Source organism: Perna viridis, chromosome 4 (genome assembly GCF_037379345.1).
Source record: "Perna viridis isolate PV_CMFRI_1.1 ecotype Kerala chromosome 4, ASM3737934v1, whole genome shotgun sequence".
Lineage (NCBI taxonomy): Eukaryota > Metazoa > Mollusca > Bivalvia > Mytilida > Mytilidae > Perna > Perna viridis.
Genome location: NC_142448.1, coordinates 15,177,906 through 15,203,405, shown reverse-complemented (window position 1 = coordinate 15,203,405; position 25,500 = coordinate 15,177,906). Strand labels below are relative to the sequence as shown.

Below are 25,500 nucleotides of genomic sequence, written 5' to 3'. Positions count from 1 at the left end.
TCTTTGTTTACTTCCGTTGCTATTTTTATCTATGACAACAAGTTCTTGATTTCAGTATTGCACAAGAACGAAGAAGTTCATTTTCTTTGTTATGTTTTTTATGGTTAAAGCGTAAGTACTTCGATTCGACTTTTGCAAGCTAAAACCAAATGCAAACCACCAATTCAGAGCTTAAAGGATTATGTTTTTTGCACAAGCTCTTGTTCTCTATTACTCCCTTTCATTGACATTGGCTTCAAGGTACTCCTACAGCGTAGGAGGTTGTAATTCCGTTCCTCCATACTCCAACGTTAGGATGGTACCAAGTCAGAAAATAGCTTGCCAGACAACCTCTAGCACTGCTGGGGTATCTTCAAAGATGATTCTCCATTTTCTCAAATTAGTCAAAATAACTCGAAGCGTTTGGTTCATGTAAGATCACTTTCACACTTAAAAAAATACACGATTTTACAATTCAGAAGTGTGTCAGTTGTTGAATGTTTTAGACTATCCTACCAGTGCTTGATTAGAAATATTTTGCTTCGTATTGTAAATAAAAGCTTAATTTTCTCTATCATGTCTATGTGTAAGTGTCTGAAAGTTTCCATTATTTCAAATGTAAATAACCAATCTCTGTAATAAATTGCTTAATGATCAACACACTGAATATAGTAAACGATAAACTATGTAAAATTTCTAAAGTTTATTTTTAGCATGAGGAATGCAGTGGCATCTTTTAAATCTTTTGTCTAGGCTGTATTTGTACTTTTCCTGAAGCTTTAAGGTACCCAGATGTAGTGTTTTGCTTGGATGAAAGTTTCTCAGGTGTCAGTATGATCAGTTTTTAGATGAATTTCTATACTTTTAAGAGCGAGCTGTGCTCGCTTTTTAGTTGTGGGAATCTGTGTCTCTTTGCTTGATTTAGAACCAGATTGCTGATTTCCATGTTGCCGAGTCCATTTAAGATATCCCATTGTCATACTTTTATTTAATTTAATTTGTGTTTGTGCCAATAAAGAATATTTAATATGATCTAACATGTATCATCATGTTTATACTTTTAGTTGCAAGACTTCTTTTTCCTCCTATTTTTATCAACTGCAGGCATGCTGATGATAGAACAATTATGATGCCGACACTCATTACTTGATCAATTCAAAAACTTTCAAAATTAACTCCAAATTACAGAATGTTTTTTAAAGCTCAGTTTTTTCTTTGCAAACATGCTTGGTACATCATCTAACATATTGAATGTATGTTTTTTCATTAGTCAACAATTTGGGTTTCAGGGTATCTGGTACTTCGTTTTCTAGATGTATTGAATATATTTGAGGCAAAAATGAATAAATTAAAAAACATGATGTGCCACCCATTGCCTGATTTTTACACAAAATGGTACAAAAATGCAAAGTAAAACAAATCCTACATGTAGTCAAAAACAAAAAAACAAAGAAGCTATGATTTTTTTTCAAGTTGCTTTCCTTTACAGTTTATAAATTCCAGACTTTGTATGTACTGATACATGTATTTAGTGTGTATACCTATGGTCTTGACCATGCACTTTTGTAAAAAAAAAATAACTTTACTACCAGTATTGTCTGGAAAATCAGCTGATCATGGAACTCAATGCCAAATTATTATTTCTTTCAAATTATACACATTACTATTACAAATGTACTACTGGGTATCTGTTTTCCTTCATTTTGTGTAAAACTGATGTATTAAGAGTAAGGAGTTACAGTAAATATGATGTAGAATCTACTTGATAAGTTATACCCACACATATTTTGGAAGTACATGTTTTCTACTTGCCAATGGAAAAGTGGAACACAATTAATGATTTTCCCTTATTAAAATTTCACTTGACAGGAAATGGGGATCTTGGAACATTCATACATTTGTATTCCTAATGAACATTTTGTTTTGATATTTTTTTTTACTCAGCTTACTACATGTAACTCCATAGTGCATGGAGTAAATGGCTGGGAAATTATACAGACTATTTGGAAGAAGAGGACATAGAGAATTAACAACATCATCATCAGAATCAATCCATCCAGGGTGGAATTCAAAAATGTTAGTTTACATTTTTTTAAAACACTTTCCTTAAATGTTGATGTGAACCTCTACTTATGATGGTTTTTCTTTCACAAAAGCTCATTTGATTTTTTTTTAGTTTTTGTGCAGTCAGTTTGTGAGAGGACTTTTGAGTTATTCTCCTTTAACTAACCTGAAAAATAATAGACTATATTCATTTATCTGTGCAATAAATTATCCACGTACATATTCATGTGGGTGTAATTTTACATTATAATATACATGTTTGTGAATCAGTATGATTTTAACTTATTAAAATGAGGAAGATTTTAAAACATTAGCTGCACCCCTTTATGCAATCACCCTCTTTGTAGATTTAGCCCTTTCACTAGAATTTTCTCTCCTGACTCACACAAAGATAAACACTGATTATAGTAAAACAAGGATTCTTTTCACATTAGTCTATTAATTCACCTGTTGTATCATGTACATGTGTATTAGAATATTAGTAATGTATTTTATAACACTACATAAAAAGAGTACTAACACTTTCTGTTATAAAATTATTAAAAATTGCTTAGAATTCAAGACATCTCTGAAAAACACTTGATATTGAATGAGCTTTTATAATCACACTTCTAATCATTAATTGAGTATTTACAATGTTTAATAGTTGAGGTTGGTATTTTGACTGCAAAAATTATAAAGCCCTGTACACTCGGTAGGATTTGTTCTATATATATATATATCTTGCACCTTGTAATTTGTTTATTATGAATAAATATACTCAAGTCGTTGCACCGAAGAATTACTATGATAATGTAGCTGAAGTTCTTAACTCTTTTAAAAGTTAGTTCAAACATTATTCAATTTTTCAGAATGGCTCACAAGTCAGTAACACACAGTAAAAGCAGCAACCCCAACAATGTGGAACAATGGGTGTCCAAAGTAGTGAAATATTCCTCACAGTATGATAGTAGTAGGTAAAGAAGTTCCATTATCCTGTATTTTTATACAGATGAGTTTGAATACATTTATGTAATTTAATATGTGACTTACTCTTGGGAAGAGTATTGGCCATCAACAATCATCTTCCATCTGATTCTGTTTTGGACACTATGAACAATATCATGCCATAAGTGTAGCCTGCCCTCATCCCCTCTGCTATTGACCTCCTCTGAGTATCTGGGTCATCCTCTTGTTCACTTTCTCAGTGAATTCCATGGAAGGGACTGTCTTGTGATTATTCCTGGACTGTTACTGAGAATATGCACTATCAAGATCCACTTTCACTTCTGAATCTACATGATAGGTAGAAATTGTTTAGTATTCTGCCACTGACATTGTTGGTACTTTGGTTTGGCCAGAAAATTAGCTCTATCATACTCATATATCTGTTGGTAAATGCTTTTTATCTTCTTGTCTGAAGCTACAGTTGTTCCCGATCTTCCAGCTCCATAAAAGATTACTGCTTTAAGTTGAATATCTTGATCTAACTAGGTTTTGAAATATCTTTCCATACTTTCTTTACATGCTGGAGGCTGTTCTAGCTTTCCTTATCCTTACTTTGATGTTTCTGTTTGTGCCTCCTAGTGTATCAACGACTCTTCTTAGATAGGTGAATTCTATTACATCTTCCAGTAGTAATGGGCTCAGAGCTGCTGGTATTGATTTGCATGACTTTTTTCTTCTATTCTAAGCCCTACTGATGTTTGTACAGATCCAAAAATTGCTGTCTTGGTCTGTATCTGGCTATGTTTATGTGAGATAAGAGCAAGGTCATCAAAATTTTCTAGTATAGCCAGCTGACTACAATTCTTCCTGTCCTCTGTAGTTTTCTTCAATACCAAATCAATTGCCATCAAAAAGAGGAAAGGTGACAACATGCAGCCCTGTCTAACTCCTGGAAGTACTGGTACCTGGAATTTGTCTGTCATACCTCCTTCATGCAATACTCTGCATGTTATTCCGTCATAGATGGCCTTTATTGAAGAGATATATTTGTCTGGTATCCTTTAGTACCTTATGATTTTCCACGATGAGTCTCTTTCTACACTGTCATCTACCTTCTGAATGTATAGTGAAAATTTCCATTCCAATGACTGTTCAATAATAATTCTTATTGTAGCAATCTGAACTGGACAAGATCTCGTTTCTTCACTAAATTCAGCTTGGTGGGACATTATTGCTAGTCCACTGATTCCATCTTCTGCTCCAGCAGTTTACATGTAGGCAATGTTAGTTAACTTTCAAATGTTCAGTGTTTTTGGTATCTACTCATGGCATTCATGATATTGACAAAACTCTCATATAATTAAATATAAATGCCTACAAAACTCATCATAGTGTTCTGGTTGTATGGCAAGTTATAAGAGTTATATTTTTTTGGAAGGATAGAAAAGAAGATTGTGCTGGTTTTTATATTGTAAAGGCTAGATATTTGTAATATAACACTATGGACAATGATGTTATCAAATTATATGAAATATTGCCCTTGCTTTTGCTTGTTGTATGATTTTGTCACATTGTCTGTTAAACCTGATTGGTCAAAAGCAAGATTATTCTCCCATAACAATGGGTATGTTTTAGACATCCAATGGTCACTAGAATTTCTGGCAAGACAGTTCCTTAAGGTCAAGTGGCCAAATATTCTTTAAGATTCATAGAGAAAAAACGTTTTATAACTTGTGAAAGTTGAATATCACAAAACTTGCTTGATATAATTTCAACACCTTAACTTACTTGCCAAAATTAAATATCACGAGTTGATATTATTCAGTATTCATATTTTCTTGCTATTTTTTTTATTTCCAACTTGAAAAAAAAAACATAATAGATCTTAGAAAGGAACTTGTATGCAACAACTCAAGACCTTTATAATAGGTACAAAGAAACTTTTAATGGACGATAATATACTTAGATTATGACCAGGCAAACAAATCCTTACTCAGTGGAAATTGTAAGATGACTCTTAATTAATTAAGACAACATTAAACCTATTGTGTTTAAGATTATTATTAAAACTTGTATTTGTTCTTATTTGAGCTTAGAAATACCAGTCACCTTTATTGAACTATGGTCCTTCAAGGTTTTCTTATGTTTCCAGAAGAGTGATTTCAGCTCCACTGGGACTCTTTACTTAACAAGCCAGCTATATTTATTATTTGAAAAAAAAAATTGCTGAAATTTGCTCTCCCCAATTTTAACATACTCAGTTCATTTTTTAATCAAGCCACTTTTGAATTTGTTAAACAGCTGGCCAGCATCATGTGTTGAAGGTCCACCAAGAGTTTATCCAAAGTATGGTGATATTGCAGGAGCTTGGGCTCAAAAGAATAAAGATGCCCATCAATACATTGAGGTATGAGACCTTTCTGAGGTTGAAGGTTTGGATGACCACTATAAAGAATTTAAAGGATTGATAGGGATACCACTGGGATTGTGTAACTCCACTTATTTCATGTATTTTGTCGACATTTTCATTTGGTCAGAAAAAAGGAGATAATCCCATATATTAAGGGAGTGTTTCCTTGATTATGATAAAGTAGAAGTTTAATTGTTTGTTGTTCCAAAAAGAGATAAATCCAAATTAAAGGTTTTACATTTGAAGCAGGGTATTCTCTTTCTGAGCTCACAGTATTTTAAGATATGTTTGTTTTCCTACCTATATACATATTTGTAAGCTGTAAAATGTTACCTATTCAAGGGGCATGTTCTATCATCTTTTACATAGTAAGTACCCCCCTCCCTTGAGATAGTTACTTGATTAAACACAAAATGTTAACCCGTTATGCTGATCAAGTATTAACATTTATCCAATTGGTTTTCAGGTTGAGTTTCCACAAAAAATCTACATTGAAAAAATAGATATATATGAGACATATCATGCTGGAATGGTGAAGAGAATTTCTGCAAAAACTCCAAGTGGGAAATGGTATACTATGTGGGAAACACCTAAAGTGTGCTGTATTACCCATAGCAGAATATTCTCACCAACCTTTGAGGTATGTTTGTAATCTTAATTAACGATAATCAAATAACTGTTTCATACTTCTTTCACATTAAACTTATTACAAATGTATTTGAAATCAAGAGATATTTCCAGCCAAGTAGCATAAATTAATGTTCCTTATAACAGAATAACCAGTGGCATGGAAATACGAGAAACTTCCTTTGACAGAAAAGGGGAAGATGGTGGGGGGGGGGGGTAATAATTGATAGAAATTTCTATATGTAGAAGCTTATGCATTTTGCTCTCACATAAGAAGTGTAAGGGTTTTACATTAAGATTTCCACAATGAAATAACCCAATGATTATTATACAACTGCAAAACAAAATATGGTTGTTTAATGCTGTCATCATTGTTTGTAGACATTTCATGTGTGAATAATAACTAGAGTAAAAATGAATGGATCTCTTTAAAATTGTACCACAAGGTGCCATACTTCCCAAAGAGGGCTGGGATTTATTTTAGGAGTTGTAATTTGGGGGAATATAAGGGTCCAAAAAGGTCATATAAGGGTCATTATAAGCCTTCTATTTCCAGTATCTACGAAATCATTTTGCAATTAAATCCACAGCAAAAAAAGTTTGATGGTAAATAGGTTTCAGTCTGCCTGTCCATTCACCCACTTTAATGTTTATCTGTCAACTAAAATGTTGTCTTAAACTTATTTATTGCTCACTGGATTCTCCTAAAACTGCATGCTGTGTAAAGCCACGATTTGAAGATTTTAATATGTCAAGAATTTTAGGTTTGACATGTTTTGTGAATGATATGCTATGGTCATTTTTCAGCTTGTTGTCTGACATAGCTTTGTTCATAACTCCTCCTTTGTCATTTGCTTGGATCATTATGCAACTTAATCAAGTGTTGTATCACTACATGGAGATTTGTATATTTCCAGTATTTTCTTTTTTAATAAGTTTTGTAAAGGTATGATTATGGCATTGGGCATCACTACAAGGTTATACCTTTAAAGACATGTTTAGTTTATGCTTGGCATTTTGCAAAAATTATATCTGTTATCATTAGCAGTTTGAAGGTTATAAAACTATTGTTATTTTACAATCATGTAATGCTACTTACTCTTTGTTGATAGAGATTGGAGTTCCAGAGTAACTTATTGAGAATTGATGTTGACTGTACTGCTGCCAATAATTGGTGTGAGATTGATGCAATACAGATATCTGGAATTAAATTCAACTTTGGTAAGGTTGTCAAAGTATGACAGATACAGATTCATGAAAAGATAGAAACCAGAACAAGGAATTGGACAGAGGCTATTAAAGAAGTCTGCACAGGAACTTTTATCAGTACAGTTTATATGTGTTTGGGTTCAAAATTTCATGGTATTGATGTATTTTCCATAAATACAGGGTGCTTTGAAAAGGAGGGGCGCCAGCAAGGGCTATCAGAAAAAAGGGATGCTAGGTCATTATTTGCCATTTTTTTTTTGTCAATTTCACATATGAAAATGACAAATTTTCCGATAAAAAGGAGGGGTGCTCACCCCCTGCACCCTTCCCTGGATCTGCCACTGTAATGATGTTCCAATATTTACACCCAAGTAACCTGATCATTGTTGGAAAAATGGGTCTAACACTAAAACCTTTCACCACAAAAACTATTTGTTGTATTTAACTTTAATCTTTTCACACACACCTGTTCTACCAGGCACACTACAAATCATTATACTTATTAGAGTTTTCAGTAACATATCCAAAGTACCTTTCTGAGATCTTTTTAATACTTTTAGACAGTCATATTTAAGGTTCTTTGATCTAAATTTTGTCTCCTATATTTCAGACCTGCCTCCATCCCCAGCTGATATCACTGATGATTTGGCCCAGTTAGTCAACAACCCTCAGTACAGTGACATATGTTTTAGTGTGAATGGAAGGATTTTCTATGGTCACAAGGCTATAATGTCTGTAAGATCAGAGTACTTCAGAGCTATGTTCAGCTTTGATGCTAAAAATTCCCAAAAGGTTTGTACAGTATGATATGTTTTTTATGTATTAGTTATCTTGATCAGTGCAAAGGAACTATTTCTCCAATCCAGAGAGTTTTAACTCTGAAATTTCAAGACTATTTGGGCATTTAAAAACATATAGTCAGCTGTTTCAAAAGTAAAATTCTAATTCTTTAATCTTAAATTCTGGAAAACAAGATTTTCATACCTTGGTGACCCTCCTTGCATGCCATAAAGGGTACTATTTAACAGAAGACAATGAAATCAATGTCAATCTTTTTACTGGTAAATGTTTTTTCATAACCATACATTATGAATTATTAATATAAATTAAGCTTGCATATACCGGTAACACAAATTATGTCATATTATAGGCAGTCAAAATCAAACATCCAACAGAATAGGAAGAGCACCCACACTTCAATAGAAATTGTTTTCTCTTATTTATGCTTTATGTTCATATCTCCTATCTAGTGTGAGAAAAAGTTCTTACTATGAACATTGTATATGAATGTAAAATGCTTGCAGTCATATTGCTCAGCCTTTCTAGTTACAGGTACGAGACCACAATTAATTCCCCTTGGTTTTCATTGTATACAAATACAGTTCTGACTTTGGTAGTAGGTACCTTTCACATTTTTTCATATTTTTACTGGAAACTTTTTTGCTGAAGTTTTGCCTCTAATTGGTAGAACATAGGTCAAAATTACATGGAATTTTTTTATTAATCAATTCTGACTACAAGTTGTGATTTTGTTCAGTGGAAGAAGGTTAAAATTTGGGACTTTTAACTCAGTTCATTTGTCATGTTTACCCCATCTCCTCGTCATTTATATTAATTTTAGAAAATGATGGTAAAAGTTTCTACAATTTATATATAAAGTCCTGTTTATAGGTATCTTTAGGCCAGAGAAGTTTTATTCAGTTTGCACTGGTGGTATTTTTTTAATCGGCTCAAATTTGTATATTGAAATGCAGTTGAAAATTAATTGTGGTCTCATGCCTACACAGAAGAAATACCTCGGAGGCACTAGCCGGAAAAATCTGTCCAGAATTTGACCAATCCGATTCTAAAATTATAGTTTTACTGGTTGAAATTACTTTCTACTTGGAAGTCATGTGACTTCTGAGTCTTAAAACCATCTGATGTCAATCAAAAGGACTTCTGGTTGATAAAAGTACTTCCATCACAAAAGAGATCTGGCAGATGAATATTAACATGTATCAGATTGATTATTTCATGTAAATACATGGCCGGTTTTTACAGTATAGGATTGAAATTATATTTTACATGATTGATTGTCAAAGAAAAATTTGAACACATATATAGAAGTTTCAACTTTATTTAAGGATCCCTTTGAAATTGTACTACAGGGTGTCATACCTCAGAAGGAATTGATTTTGGGGATTGGCACTTAAATCTTTTTAGAATAAGGGACTGAAAAGGGAGAAGAAACAAGCATTTTTAAATGTCCAGACAATAATTTTAGTAAAAGTTTATAGATCTCTATGACATTATACAACCATGTACCACAAGAGGCCATACCAGAAGAGGAAGGCTGAGATATATTTGGGGATGGGGCTATGACTTGAACAAATTTGGTATGAAAGGCCAAAAAAAGGGAAAGAAACAATCATTATAAATATATGAATCTCTTTGAAATTATATAACAATTAAAATTGCCAGGTTCCACCAAAAGAAAGTTGAGACTGGTTTTTGGAGTTGTGGCATGCACTAATTAGGATCTTTTAGGAAATTTTTAAAGAGAACTTGAGTTGAAGTGAATGGATCTTTATGAAATTATGACACAAGGTGCCATACCCCAGAAGAAAGGATTGGATTGATATTGGAAGTTGTGACTAGACTGGAATCATTTAGGAATTAAAGCCCCAAAAAGGGCCACTCAAATTCTTAACCCGTTTAAAAAATTGTAGCAGTATCAAGCTTGAATGATGTGTCCATTCTTTTCACAACTGTTCAGGGTTTGAACTCTACAGTTATTTCAAGCTGCATCCTGTGAAGCATTATGGAGTATATGGGCATCTCTTATTCCAGTTATTCTACCATAGTTTATGAAGTCACAATTTGCTGAAAATTGTGAAGTAAAAAATTAGAGAAAATATCCATTGGACCCTTGTTTGTTGTGAAAATCCTTTACAAATAAATACATTCAATCCTGTGTTTAACATTTATAAGCTAATGTAGAATGTTTTCATTTTATATCCTACAGCTGTCACCACCAACAGAGAAGTGCAGGGAAGATCCACCATCTTATGATACAGTGGTACAATCAGAAATGGTGAGAATTAATCAGGATTCAACCCTCAAAATTAAAAAGATATAAATATTATTATGTCCATAAAGCTGGCAAATATGGTTACATCAATTGTGCCACAACCAGTGCTACTGAAAACAAATCTGCCATTAGCATGACAGAAATTGTTGGTCATATGACATGTGATTTGATTTCATTTTAGTGTAAGAGTAAATACGCTTGATCTTTTGCTGGCACCTTACTTATATTAGTCATAACAAAGAATGCTTAATATGACTGAAGGAAAATGTTATATATGTATTTATTAATCACAGTCCAGAGTTTCTCTGATATTAGTGTAAGTTAATGTTAGAAAAAAATCACCAAGTAGGCACTGTCTTTCAAGGCCAAATCTTATTATTCAAATTTATATGAAAAAAAAAACAAATCTTGCTTGTGATTGTGAGCAAAAGCTGATGTCTCCAATCTACAACATATCTTTATCATTCATTTAAGGTCCTATTTTTATGCAGCCTAAACTCTCCCTTTGTACAAGTACCAGTATTACAGTTTCTGAGATTAGCAATGCCCTTTAAGCTTGAACTGTTTTCGTTCAGGGTAATATATTTTGTATTTCTTCTAAACAGGTATTATTCACGATGGTTATAGTTGTATTATCATCTGAATATAGCTGAAATATTGCTGCTCGGACGTTTAACCGCAACAATCAATCAATCATTATAGTTGTATTAAGTTAACAACAGCCATCACTTTTAAAAAAGGAAAAACAAAACAATATGCAAACCAACTGTTTGTGGGCATTATACAGTATACACAACAATACAAATAAAGTAAAGACAACAAATACTTAATAAATTCTTCACTTTGAGCAAGTGAATCATAAAATTGACTTTCTTTACTTTTATTGTAGGCACCCATTGATTTAAAGGATGTAGATGATATGGCATTCTCAGTAATACTTCATTATATCTACACTAACAAACTGCCACAGAACTGTCCAAGTCAAGTTTTACCTAATGTCTGGAGAAGTAGGTACACATATCAGTTTAATGGCTGAAAAAAGGGTATGATGGCAATGATAATGATAGTGGATCAAGTAACAAAAGGGCTGAATTAGTGTAATATTTATGTGTCCATCATTCTGTACCAATATTGTAAACACTTTCTAAAGACATTATGTCTATCAATGCTTGTACATATTTAATCATGAAACTTACTCTGTCTGAACACTCAAGAATCAACATGACTTTGTGGATTTTGGTCAAATTTAGTGCGTACGTAGCCATGAAAATTTGGAATTCTGAATTATTTATTTTTTAAGGTCAGTAGTGAAAGGTCAAGATCACAATGTCAGACTTTTATTCTGTTACATACTGTAAATGTATTAATTTTTACAGTAGTTAATTTTGGCAGATTCTGTCAAGTGAACACATTCGCAGGCATCAATTTCTGCAGTTTCAAAAACTAATTAGTTTTATAAAGTGTTCAAACTCATTTTTGCAGGTACAATTTTTACATTTAGTATATGATTGTGAACACAGAAACACCAACACCCTTCACTGGTTTTTAAAGGAATTTATTGTATACTCCGTTCTGAGCAAAAATCAGTACCAATTAAGGCAGCAATTTTTCAAAGGATGTCATCTTAAATGAAAATGAAAATATTATAAACAATCAAACTGAAGTTGCAAGCACATTTAATATGTGTTTTCAAAAATGTGGCAAAAGACATCAGAAACAATGATCACATCAATGAAAATCACCAAAGCAGAAAGAAAATTCATGAAAATAAAAAAAAATAAACCTGAATTACAATTTAAATATATTGAAGAAAAATTTTTAGCAAGCAAATAGACAAAATGAACATCAAAAAAGGTACAAACGATGATGGTATATCTGTCAAATTATTAAAACTAGCAAAACCAGTGAATACAAAACCTATTACAGAATAATAAATCATTATAAAAATCTGTACTTCCAAATATGCTAAAACATGCTCAAGTCATACCATTACACAAAAAGAACAACACCCTTGAAAAAAGTAACTATAGGCTTTTGAGCATATTGCCAGACATCAAAATTCTTTAAAAGAGCCATTAATAACCAACTCATGTATTTTTTTACTTTACATTTCCACCCATACTTATCTGCATTTCGACCAGGATATGGATGTAACACAACATTATTAAAAATTTATGTAGACTGGAAGCAATGTCTAGATAAAAACAATATATTACATCTATTTTAATGGATTTAAGTTTGTTGATTGTTTACCGAACTGTTTTTGAACTTTTACTTCAGAAATTTAAAGCCTATGGATTGTCTGAAAATGCACTCAAACTCATAAAAAAACTATCTTTCCTACAGCAATCAGTAAAACTTGGTACAGCACTGAGTGATTGGCAAAACATTTACAAAGGAGTTTCACAGGGTTTAATTATGGACCCCATACTTTTCAACATCTTCATCAATGACATCTTCCACTTCACAAAAAATAGCACTCTATACAATTATGCCAACAACAACACCCTATCCTATGCACATCACAACAAAGATGTGGTTATACAAAATCTAGAATCTGACAGTTTAGCACTTATTTTTGGTTTTCTAGAAATCAAATGAAGGCAAATCCAGAAAAGTTTCAGGTTTTGGCTGTGGGGGAAAAAAACAAGGGATAAACCTTTTGAACCTGAACTTGAAAGCTGTGAACTGGTTCATACTCATTACTTTAGCTCCAGACAAGTGAATTATTTTACATATTTGTTTATTTTCAGCTGCAGACAGGTTTTCTTTAGATGGACTGAAGGCATTATCTATATTTGAGATGAGTGTAGCTCTGACTAACGATAATGTTGTTGAGATTTATGTTGATGTTACATCATCCTTACCTGTAATCGGTAAGTGAAAGAGTTTATAGTGAAGCACTGACTGAAACACTTGGGTCAAGGATTTCTTTTTAATTTTAATTGTCTTCCAAAAAAATTGAAAATTCATTGTTTTTAAGCATTATTAGCAAGATCTGATGAAAATTTTGCCATTTTTTGCAGTTTTGACCACAAGTGCCTGTGAAAATAATGATTTATTATAACACTGTTTTTTTTCCTTTTTTATTTTTTCTAATTATACATCAGTTATTTGGCCTAAATTATTCCTCCTCATGTGGTTTTTGATCAGAAGATTTCTTGGCTCCCTTGAGGGCCTCACTAAATGGGGAAAACCCCTTTTTCTGTTATCAAAAACATTTCAGTGATATATACATACATATACCTTTAAAAATCTAATGTAACTATTTTTTTACATTTTGTTTTTTCAAAAAATCTTAAACTTGAATAGAATGAAATCAATTCTTACTTTTTATTTTATTTAGAAAACATCAAGAAAATCTGTGAGAGTTTTATGCAGGAGAATATGGCTGATATTGTACGTCTCAAGTCATTTAAATCTCTGCCTCAGGAAATTATGGTAGAAATGATACAGAAAATGACAGAAAAAATGAAAATATAATCTTGAAACTGTAAATATACTTCATATAATTTGCATTGAAGTGCCTTTGTCGCTTACAATGATATTACAGTGAAATCTGTGTAAACCCCTTGGAACTTTAGAACTGGTTTGGTTAAGACAGGTTTCATTGTATGCAAACTTTCAATAAGTGATACATGAAGTCATAAAAATCTTTGGTGAATCATGTTAACCAGTCAGCAAAAGGTTTTGAAAAATTGTTATTGTTTGTTTTGTTGACATCTATTTGTACACCAATATTGACGATATATCTTGGCTTTATACACCATACCACTTTGTTTTTCAGGTATTTTTTATACTTCCAGTACTTCTGATAACAACTATACACTCAATCTAATGCTGTGATAATTTTACACATCTTTATTTGTTTTATATTGTTTCGTTATTTATATTTTTTACTTTTTTTTAAGATGCACAAGTATGTTACATCTTAATAATTTTAAGTTGAAGTACCATTTCACTAGATGTACTGCTCTTAAGGGGTATTTACTCAATTTTGCCAGGAACCTATCTTTATGTGATTATTGGAAGAGCCTTCCCTCTTTGGTATGTTATTGCCTCTTTTTTTGTTATGCTTTGTCCTTAAAATCAGAACCATATCTGAGGGAGATCCAGAGTTTCTCAAAAGAGGGTGCCCACTGACTGGCCGAAGATATACTTTAACCCACTGCTGTGATAATTTAACCCTGTTAAGATATATTAACCCCCTGCTGCAATAAATTTACTCCCCTGTTATATTTTTACCCCTTGCTATGATAAATTAATCCCGTTATGATATATTAACCCCCTGCTGTAATAATTTTATTCCCCTGTTATATTTTACCCCCTGCTATGGTAAATTAATCCTGTTATGATATATTAACCCCCTGCTGCAATAAATTTACTCCCCTGTTATATTTTTACCCCCTGCTATGATAAATTAACCCCATGTTATGTAATTTAACTCCCTGCTTCAACATTTTAACTCCCTCCCCTTATTGTGATAATTATCCACCTCTGGGGGGGGGGGGTTAAAATAACCCCGGGGGTCAGAAAGCTATTTGGGGTCCTGTCTAAGTTTGAAGTCTTTTAAACATAAAAAATACCAAAATATATTTGTAGTTGTAAGCAGTAATACTTTTAAATTATTTTACTTATGTAGACATTCTGTTTTCTATGTGTTCGTCATTCATTGTTTTAAAGAGATTATTTTGTATAAGTTTGGGTATAGATATTTGGGTTCTACATGTATTTCAATTTAGTGATCTTGGTTTTTTTTTTTTTGACAGACAATCATACCAAAAACACCTCACACTCCACTGCAAATATAGATACATATCTTTTGATATTTTAATTTGTGTTTATGTAATTTGTTTAGTATATACTGGTATATAGTGTATGTAATTTAGAATTAAGACTGAAAAATAGTTGCATTAAAACCAACGTATAAGTTATTTCTTTAATTATTCATTAATATTTATAAATTTTATACATTCTTACATTGAAGGTTAAAACTCATTATATTGAGTATTCTTATCCCCCCTATTTTGAGTATTCTTATACCCCCTATTTTGAGTATTCTTATCCCCCCTATTATCCCCCATCAGACTTAGTAGCATTTATGAAAGTTTGATTTCTGTGATTTTTCATTCAGTGCTCTCCTTACTTGATCAGATTTTGACTTGTCTTGTGCAGGTACCGCACTGTAGTGGCTGGTCCTAGGCAAAGACCATTTTTTTCTCAAAGGAAGGGGCTGGGATTTTATTTTGAGTTAGACATCTTTTTTCTGCAGCAGCTGGAGTTAAAGATTTTTATTTAAAAATCTATATAAAGTAATGGGGGAATATTGAATCAAAATATTTTTTTTTCTGTCCATGGCCAAATTAAGATATTTTTTGGGGCTCATATTTTTAACATAAGCCCAAACCTCCCCACCCCCCTTCAGAAATCTCAGTATAATAAGTCATGTCTTTTGTTAGGACACCACTGAAGTGGCTCATGTCCACACTGTAGTGGCTCACATCATTATCTGTACATGTAAGAAATTAAAAGATTATTTTTTGTTATTTTTCTAGAAACAATATTATTGTATTGTAGAGAAAAAACATGATTGATAATTTTGTACTTACAAGCTTCTTTGAATTGTGAATAATAAATTTCTTGGTGGAGGAGCGACATGCTCAAGTTAATTATTTTAAGTGGGTTTGATCCCTGTGGGACAACTCTGTTTACAAAAAATAGAAGAAAACTTACCATGTCATTTAAGTACATCTTGCATCCAAACTGTGTATTTTAGTATAGATAAATATGACATTGCATAGGCATTAATTTTATATTTTATTCCTTGCATGGAAAAGACTATGAAAAAGAAATTGCCCTGAAAGATGAATCACTGTATATTATGTCTTTGTTGATAAAGTATTGTTAAATGTTGCTTTAAAATTTAAAGGAAACAAAGTTTGAAAAATAATTATTTGAGGTTTAAAAAAAGAAAGTATTGCAATGTGTTGATTTAATCAAAGGTATCTGAGGTCAGTATCCATGTGACAATATAGATACTTATAGAAAACTAAATATTAAAAATAAAATAAATCAATTGATAATTGTATACATGTATATGAAACAAAATTTTTTTTTTTAAAATATGAATAAATATAATATAAATTAATTACTGTACCATGGTATAATATTTCATACTCTGTAGAGATCTCTGGTCTATCACTTTGGTTTTGGTTAAATTTTCACATACAATATATGGCTTTAACAGAGGAATGTGACCAGAACCATTTTGTAATTAGTAACAGTAAGGTCCAAAAATGAGCTATTTGTAATTTATACACAGAATTTAACTTGTTTAATTCAAACCTACTGATATTCAAAAGAAAAATAGATTAAAAAGTCTCCCTTTTGGGCTACAAATAGATATGCCATGGGGCATTAATTTTTTCTGAATAATTTATTTTGTAATTTCAATGATGTTTACATTTTATTTATATGAGTTTATAATAAACTTCAAGTACAACTGTGAAAGCGTTTTTATATATAATTTGATTTTATAATCACATATTTGTCTATGGACAACCTTCTTATTTATAGTTCACAAAGTTCAGAACATACTTGTGCATGATATGGCAAGGTTAATAAGTAGTCACAGAAATTACAGGGCAGTTTTCATTCAGACATTTGGTTTTCATGTGATAACTTCAAGATGTTTTAAGTTGATTGACATGAATACAAAATTTTACAGCAAGGTTCTATATCACAAAAGGAAGGTTACTATTGATATATTAGGTTATGGCCTGAGCCGTTCTGGAATTTTCTCAAAATTTTCATAAAATTTGATTTCATGTACATTGTATTTAACTCAAATAAAAGTTTGTAGATTTCAGTGATCAGTGTGTGATATTATTCCAAAATAGTCTTTACCACAAAAGGCAGACTGGGATTGATTTTAGAGAATTAATTGGGTGTTTAAAAGAGCTAAATAAAAAAAACCAACAAAAACAAGCGAATTTCTTGTTTCCATGCAATAAAATATGAGTAAAAACTTTGTTGAGAAACGCTTAATTTGCTTTGTCGTTCCTTTGTAGCTCACCTGGTCATATACCATGTGACCTATTGACGTCACTTGGCGTCCGTCGTCGTCTTTAACAATTTTTCAAAACTCTTCTCCACTGAAACTACTGGACCAGTAAGAACCATATTTGGTATAAATGTTTCTTGGGGTATTCTGCATAGAACAGTTGGGTGGATTTTTGATCCATAGAAAAATATGGGCGCCGTAACTAAAATAAAAGATAGGGGTCAGTCAGAAGTTTTTCGCATATATCTCCAAAAACGTTAAGTTGAGCCAAATTTTGATGTAGGACAAAAGTTTTCAGCATGATGAGATCTATCTGTGGTAAAAATTTCGTTTTAAACTGTGACGCCATGTAAGAGCTATTGCCTTTTCTTGCGTTTCTTTTTTTGCGTTTTTAGTTTTGAGTTTCTTTAAAAAATCTCCTCCTGAGAGAAGAAATTTCAGCCTTTTTCTTGAAAACTAAAATACATGTAGATAGAAACTTTCAGTTGATGAAATAATCCTTATGAGTCAAAATTGTCGGACAACTTCTTGTTAGAGTTATTGCCCTTGAAAGCAAAAAACATGGCTAGCGTTGTAATTTTTATACCACAGGGGTCGAGTTAATTTATTTCTACCTACATCTCCAAAACTATAAGAATGGCTTTGTAGAGCTCTACATAAGGTTCTATTTGGTTCTTAAAAGTTGTAAGATGACTCCTTGTTGTTCATGGAGGCGAAAAATTACGATTAAAGTTCTTGATCTAACATCTTTAAAAACAAACTCTATGTATTATGTCCTTAAGCGATCGATTAATACCACTTATAACGTCGGTCTGATACATATATGACTGGCCGTGGGGAGATTAACGATTATTCTATAGTATTATTGCGTAAGGTTTTCCATATTGACCTCAATTCAATATGGCTAGCCTCGGACCAATAACTAAGCCAATATGGAAAACCTTACGCAATAATACTATATTATTGACTACCGTTCGAATATTGGCCTGAAAAAAAGCTAGTCCAATGTGGATTTGGCCGTCCAATACGTCATATTGAACTGGTTAAAATCCATATGGGACTAGCTTATTAGACTAGTTACTCAATAAAGGTATAATTGCGTAAGGTTTTCCATTTTGGCTGAGTTATTGGTCCTCGGCTTGTCATATTGGAATTCGGCTACGCCGCAATCCAATATGGCTAGCCTCGGACCAATAAATAAGCTAATATGGAAATTCTTAAGCAATGATACTATAATATTTCCACCACAGTACTTCAGTCTTATCATGTATCAAAGATAAAAATTCTGTCCGTATCATATAAAGATGACCTATTCCAGCGGCTGATTTCGATCACTTTGTATATTGCAAGTGATATAGCAAATCACAGTGCAGAGAAATTAGTTGTAAATCAACAAAAGATGTCTGCTTAGCTTGAATCGCAAAACTCTTCTGGTTATAGAAAGCGCTTCTCAAAAACTTATTTATGAGCTCCAGTGCCATCATGCTCAACATACATGAGCTCAAATGAACACTACGGTTCGGATAATTTTTAGATTCTAGACGATATGTGTATGTAAATTGGCATGCGATGTGTACATACAAGGTGCATAAAATCGACAATAAACGCGTAAAATGGACATTTTAATTACAAGCGAAAACATTTTAATTCCGTACAGTTGATATTAAATTATAGCGAAATGACTTTTAAGCTACTTTGCCAAAATAATGCTTATATACACCGTAACATGATATTATTACAACACAAAACCCAATCTAACTAAATCGGCGTTTAATTAGATTGCACAAAACCTATTTTGTAATGATGATGTGAACGTTTTAACATTTTATGGGATGATGAGCTCTTCCAATTTTGATGTGCCAAACGATTTGTTTTTATAATGACTAATCCTTTTTAACTTTGATGCAAGTGTAATTGCAATTGATGAAAGTTTTAAGTGTGCAAAGCAATTGTTAGTCCAACTGGAGTTCTCTAAAGACGGAGAAAACTACCGAACAGCTAGGGTTTGTCTGTTAATATGTCAATCTTTTGGAAAGTACGTCTTCCACTCTAAGCCCATGATTGAAAATAAACGTGACCTTTTATAGGACCGCAAAATATTTTGGAATGACGCTGTCGTCGTCGTTGGTGTCGTCGTCGTCAGTAAACACTTGATTTTCGTGCGATGATTTGATCTTAATAAAAAATTGTATGACAAGATTCCACCCCACAAAAGGAAGGTTAGTCGATTCTTAGGTTTATGGCCATAAATCGTTCTAAAATTAGGGGCCGAGCCAAAAGGGGCATAAACAAACGTTTCATAGAATGTAATTATATTGCTTAGGCACAGACCATGGCACAGACCTTTTTTTCGAGGTAGGGGAGGTGGGCAGGGATTTAATGTTGAGTCGGAATTTTTTTTTCGCATATGCACCGGTGTTAAAAAAATACTTGAAAATCTACATTATTAAGTAATTGGAGAAATGTTGAATCAGTTTTCTTTCTGTCCATGGCTGAGTGAAAAAAATTGCTCAAATTTGAATATATATTTTTTCAAATAAATCCCAGCCCCTCCCCATTCAGTATTAAAATGGTCGGTGCCTTTGGAACCGATTGGTACAAAGGCCACCTACAACACTCCTCCATGTAGTTCTGTTCTGTGCCAGTCTGACCATACCTTGCCACTTGTATCCCTCTGCTTCCATTTCAGCCAGCCGATTTCTTCTTCATGTGTTTCTTGGCCTTCCAACTTTTCTTTTCCCATAAAGGTTCAATTGCAACGCTTGTCTGGTGATATAGTTTGCTGGCTTTCGTAAGGTGTGACCTATCCAGCTCTATTTCCGCGTCTTCTGTTCTGACTTTATAGGGATAGGTTTGGTCATCTCCCATAGATATACATTTATGATTTTCTCGGGCCATCTGATCTTAAGCAGTTGTTAAAGACTTTTAACATATCTATGAGGTATTTTGCAGTTTTCAAAGTCTCGCAGCTATATAATAGGATGGTAATAATATTGGAGTTGAAAATCTGATTTTGGTATTTAATGTGATATAGCCTGCTCTTCAAAGGGCTGTTCTTGCTTCTCCTATTTTATTTTTAAGTCTTTTTCAGAGCCTCTTTGACCATTCATGACACTGCCAAGATACGTGAAGGTATGTGATTTGCCAGTCATGTTCATGGATGGAACATTCCAAATTGCAATCTTTTGTTACAGATTTTCAGTCCGATGGTTGCCTCCTTCCAGGTGAAGGAGCTCTTCTTCCTAACTCTAACGTAGTTGTGTCGTTCTGTGTTTCTGTAATCGCTTAACGGGTGAATAGCCTATCCAATGGTACCATTACTTAAGTTGTGAAGACTTCTGGATGCAGTCTTTCCCATACAGGTCACTGGCCGTTGGAATTAAATGCTCTCATACGCCCTTAGCTGTTGTCGCAGTCCTTTGCAATCTTCCGCCGGGGCCTTGGTCTGCTCACTACTTGTCTTTAGGTGAAAGCGTTCGTTTGAAATGAGAGTTTTCCTTCTCTTAGATGAGCTGCCCTCCTAGGCTAACGATTCCCATCTACCGGAAGCACCGGTTATAATGCGCTAGTATCTGGCCTTCGCCCCTTCTCCTGTTTCGTCGACAGCAGTACCGTCACGGGAAGGTAAGGAATTGGACTTTGGTTGTCAAAGGCTTTGTTTTGTGCTTGCAGAAAGAAGTATTTAGTACCGGGAGGTTACTTACATCACCACCCCTAGACATAACAACTTCCTTGAATTGAAATAAAATTTCAGTAAAAGCATAGGAATGTCTATGATATTGTTCCACAATATTCTGTACAACAATGGTCAGATAAATGATTGATTTTGGGGATAAATGCATTAACTTTTCAGAAATTGGTGGCGAAAAAGGGAGCCAAAAAGGGGAAACAGAAACATGCATTTTGCGGATGTCTCAAGTTATCAACCAGAAATAAGAAAAAAAAACACTGGTTTCCTTATCGTTCATTGAAGACCCAAGGGTGACCTTAGGCTGACAGTTTTCATCCCGGCGCGGTTGTTGTCTCTTTGACATTCAATCTTTGCAATCTTATGTAACAGATTTGCAGGCCGATGGTCGCCTCCTTCCAGGTGACCATCTAAAACGGTTGGGCTTATGGCCCCAACCGTTTTAGAATTAGGACCCAAAAGGGGCACAAAGCAAGCAGTTTTTAGAATTTAACTATATAACTTCAGTAAAGGCATAGGATGTCTATGATGTTGTTCCACAATATTCTATAACCCAATGGTAAGATTTGGTTTGATTTTTTGGGGGGTGATGGGGTGGGGCGTTTAGAGACATTAATTTGACTATTAGTGAATTAATCTCTTTGATTTAATTACAAGGTGATATACCACAATGGAAGACTGGGTTTGATTTTGGGGGTTATGGCCCAAACCGTTTTAGAATTAGGGTCTGAAAAGGGCCCAAAACAAGCATTTTTTAAAAATTTAACTATATACGTATAACTTCAGTCAAAGCGTAGGAATGTTAATGATGTTGTTCCACAATATTCTATAACACAATGGTAAGATTTGGTTTGAATTGGAGGGGGTGAAGACTTGAACTTTTCAGAAATGAGGGACCTAAAAGGGGGTAGACACAATGTCTATACATTAACTATTAGTGAATTAATCTCTTTGAAATTGTATTAGAAGGTACAATACCACTGATGGAAGATAATGATTGATTTATGGGGTTAAGATTTGAACCTTGTAGAGATAAAGAGCCAAAAAAGATGGGCAAAAACATGCATTTTCCTTATGACCGTATCATAAATTGAGTAAAGGCGAAAGGATCGATCTCCTATAAATTTTACTACAAGATGCCATACCACAAGGGGACCAGAAACAATATAAGGAGAACGGATATGGTGAATATTGTCAAAGAGACAATTACCGCACAGGGATGAAAAATGTCAGCTCAAGGCCACCAATGGGTCTTCACTGAACGACGAGGAAACCTGTATATACTTACCTGATTTCTGCTTAATAACGTGAGTGAAAGGGAATAGATCGCTTTGAAATTGTTCCACAACGTCTAGGTGGCATATTGCCACTTAAGTCTGGGATTGACTTTGTAGGTTTTGACTGGAACCATTAGTAATAAGGACACCAAAAGGTGACCACTTCGGTTCTGATCCAATTTTTATCCTGTGTCAAATTTCTAAACGTAATCAATATTCAAAGCTGTGTCAAGTTTGAATGGTGCGCCCATATTTGCCCTAACATTTCAGGGTTCGATCTCTGCGGTCGTGTCAAGCTGCGCCCTGTGTAGCATTTGATTCACTAAATTTCTCCGGTGTTTCCCGCCATTTTTCATTTTACAAATTTTCTGCGAATTTCAGGGTAGAAAATAATTCTTCTCCTTCAGCCTTTTATTAATTTAAACTGACTGTGTTTTTTCTCTACTATTTATGATAAAGTTGAGTTTTTAAAGATAATCTATATTTATATCACAAGCTTCATGTTATTATTGTTGTTAAGTATGAAGCAATTTTAAAGTCAGTGGTTCTGTTGTTGATGTTTTTTTTCTTTTAACAATTCTTTGTTGTTTCTGCCTAGTATTATCCGACAAAAAGTAAAAACTGAGTTTCTTAAAGTTCTACTCAAGGAACGACTCACTAATTTACAAGGAGTTCCCTTGAAGTGCATCCCCATATTTACGAAGGTATATACAATTCTTCCAAAATGACAAAAGGAAGCCGCCCGTTGCATATTTGAAGTGGATAAATAAAATACGTGACCTAGTTTGTACACTTGATTGATTGGTTGATTTTGATTTGATATCCTTTTTCAGATATTTAATGCGTTTTAGAAAAAAAAAACAAAAAACGTTTGACCAATTCAACAGTTCCTGTTACGTCACAGTTCTAAGTAACAGCCAAAGCATGTCACCAATTCCGGACACATTATACCGCATCGTGTTTGGCAGACAGGGAGTAACATGTTACACCTTCCTTCCAATTAATTGATGGTCCATATTACTTCAGTCAAATGGTTTGCTTTCTAGAATAACGGTATGGAGTTTCGCCCCACAAGTTTCAATTTCTGTTCATAAGGAAGTTATCAAGAGTCATGTTAAGCAATGTTCAATGACTTAATGTTGCAAAATCTGGACTACAAAATATTGTTAACCATTTTCTTAAAGACTCACAAACTCGAAACTAGACTTTTGTAACTCTATATCCTTGTCGGAAGCAGCATTATTGTTGCTAGACTATTACTAAATTATACGCACTTGCAATGACGGATGCCGCCAAGCAGGACTTACTTAACCTTTCGGAGCACCCGATCGTGTCACTGCCGTGGTCCAAATTCAACTTAGTACTTCTAAAAAATCTTGTTTTCCTTATCTTCAGTTTTTATGAGTAATCTATTTTATTCGGTTCGCTAAATATACATGTAGATGATGATCGTGTACCTATGTTATTTGTGCGTGTTCACGTTCATAAAAGTGGATGATGCCTTTTTGATGCTATAACCTTGGTTCCCTTGATTACTCTTTTATTTTGACGTATTTGGAATATCCCTTTGCTGACGCTTCGGTATTTTTGCCGATATTCAAACCATTTCTAACTCGGGATGGCTTTTTAAATACGTCATTTGACATTTGAACTCAACAAAATGTGAGTATTACTGCATAAAACCAACAGATTGATAACCGGAAGACCCTAATTCTACCGATAACGAATCTAGCAGATGCTTTGATTGTGACGTCATCTATGCGTTATTTCCGGAAGTAAATATCAGATATGAAGACTTGCACCTGTTTATGTACATGTTAAGAATAAGTTCCGATGCCAAAAAGTGTAAGCGCTAATGATATCAATATTTTAATTTTCAGAACAGGCGTTATCAAAACGGCTAATACGACTTTGTCGTACCATCTTCTTGGCAGCTGCAGGGACATACTATATGCTGCATGATGGCAGATTGATGCTCGGCATTTTAAAAATCTGGCATTTTTTTATAGACTGGTAGCGTATAGACCGAACGGTTTTGTTGTTTATGTTGTACTCAGTTTCCACTATACCGTTGGACCCATCCTATCGGGGTATTGGTAGAACAAGAGCTTGAAACAATTCACATTTTCCATATTTGTTGTTCTCAAACTAGGGACAAATGTGTCAACTTTGAAACCATATTTTCGTCGCTTTCCTACGGACAGGAAACATTAAGGACAAATTTGAAATTTTCATGTGATTTTTGCCTTTTTAATGTTTGGGTATGATTGTGATGCAAATATTGCTGTGAAGTATCCTGGTTAAAAATACCATGAACTAGGAAGTCTAATGAAAATTGTTGGAGTATAATTGCAAGTGCAAGGTTTTTTCATATTTTTTCTTTTCACTACATTGATACAATGAGAGAAACTTTCAAGCACATAAATACATCGGTTTTGCATCAGAAAAATAAGTTTAATGCAAATAACGTGAGATCATAGGTTTTATAGTCTATGACCATGGATAGAAAAATGTACAAAATCGTTAAAACATCATCTTAGTACCTATTTTGCTCATTTACTGTTATGGATCTAACTCAAGGTGTGGGATCCCGGTGTAAAAAAATATTGCAATGTTTGAAATAAAGGAAGCAGAAAATAAAAACTAAAAGAAAACGTAGGAATGAAAAAGTGAACATTAAATATTAAGAAACCTTGCTTTCTATGTTAATTACCATTGTATTACGATATTTCTAGAAGAACATTGAGTGAAGTAAGCCTGCTAGGGCCTAGTGGAAACACCGGAAGCATTCAGTTTTTAATTCACAATGTCCATGTGATTTGTAGTATCTTTGAAAGCAATGTTCATGTAGAGGAAGAGTAATCAAGTGAACCAAGATTCTAGTGGAAATCAAAAGAATGTAATCCAGGGAAACTTTGGAAGCACACTAACTTATGAACTCACAATATGATTATTGAAGCATTTTTTTCAAACTGTGATACACTGAAAACATTTTTTAAATCAAGCACAACATATGATACTAGTATAACTTTTTTGACAAGTAATCATTGGGTATCAAAATACGATGATGCAATGACAGGTGGTATACGTTCTATTAATTCTGACAAATTGAAAATCCCTTTCCAAAGACTTGTTTTTTTTCTGAGTGTAGATAGATATATTGAGACAAAGTTTCTGACATTG

At 33.4% G+C, this 25,500-nt stretch overlaps 2 protein-coding genes across 3 annotated transcripts in view; both read left to right on the top strand.

The window, feature by feature from the left end:
• Positions 1–8: 8 nt before the first annotated feature.
• Positions 9–17,157, top strand: LOC148619028 (uncharacterized). Of its 2 annotated transcripts, none has more exons than XM_088578521.1 (11): positions 9–111; positions 1,924–2,055; positions 2,895–2,999; positions 5,272–5,377; positions 5,847–6,020; positions 7,120–7,228; positions 7,827–8,008; positions 10,224–10,292; positions 11,179–11,296; positions 13,043–13,165; positions 13,636–17,157. In XM_088578521.1, exons 2-11 carry the CDS (start codon positions 1,958–1,960, stop codon positions 13,770–13,772), a joined length of 1,221 nt encoding a protein of 406 aa, XP_088434647.1. In that variant the 5' UTR covers positions 9–111; positions 1,924–1,957; the 3' UTR covers positions 13,773–17,157. The 2 variants fall into 2 exon arrangements, with proteins under 2 accessions (XP_088434647.1, XP_088434648.1); XM_088578522.1 differs by lacking the exon at positions 9–111 and adding an exon at positions 227–411.
• Positions 17,158–24,073: 6,916 nt separating this feature from the next.
• The window catches only part of LOC148619027 (uncharacterized), a 69,207-nt gene continuing 67,780 nt past the window's right edge, over positions 24,074–25,500 (top strand). The window contains exon 1 of the mRNA XM_088578509.1: positions 24,074–24,162. Coding sequence (XP_088434635.1) covers positions 24,151–24,162 — 12 coding nt within the window. The 5' untranslated portion in view covers positions 24,074–24,150. The remainder of the gene's footprint in view (positions 24,163–25,500) is intronic.

What these genes read in the sequence shown, in the direction of transcription:
- LOC148619028 (XM_088578521.1), top strand. Translation starts at nt 1,958, where the DNA reads ATGGCTGGGAAATTATACAGACTATTTGGAAGAAGAGGACATAGAGAA. An exon ending in TATTCTCACCAACCTTTGAG is followed by an intron (nt 6,021 to 7,119) that starts GTATGTTTGTAA and finishes CTTTGTTGATAG; the next exon opens with AGATTGGAGTTCCAGAGTAA. An exon ending in ATCATCCTTACCTGTAATCG is followed by an intron (nt 13,166 to 13,635) that starts GTAAGTGAAAGA and finishes TATTTTATTTAG; the next exon opens with AAAACATCAAGAAAATCTGT.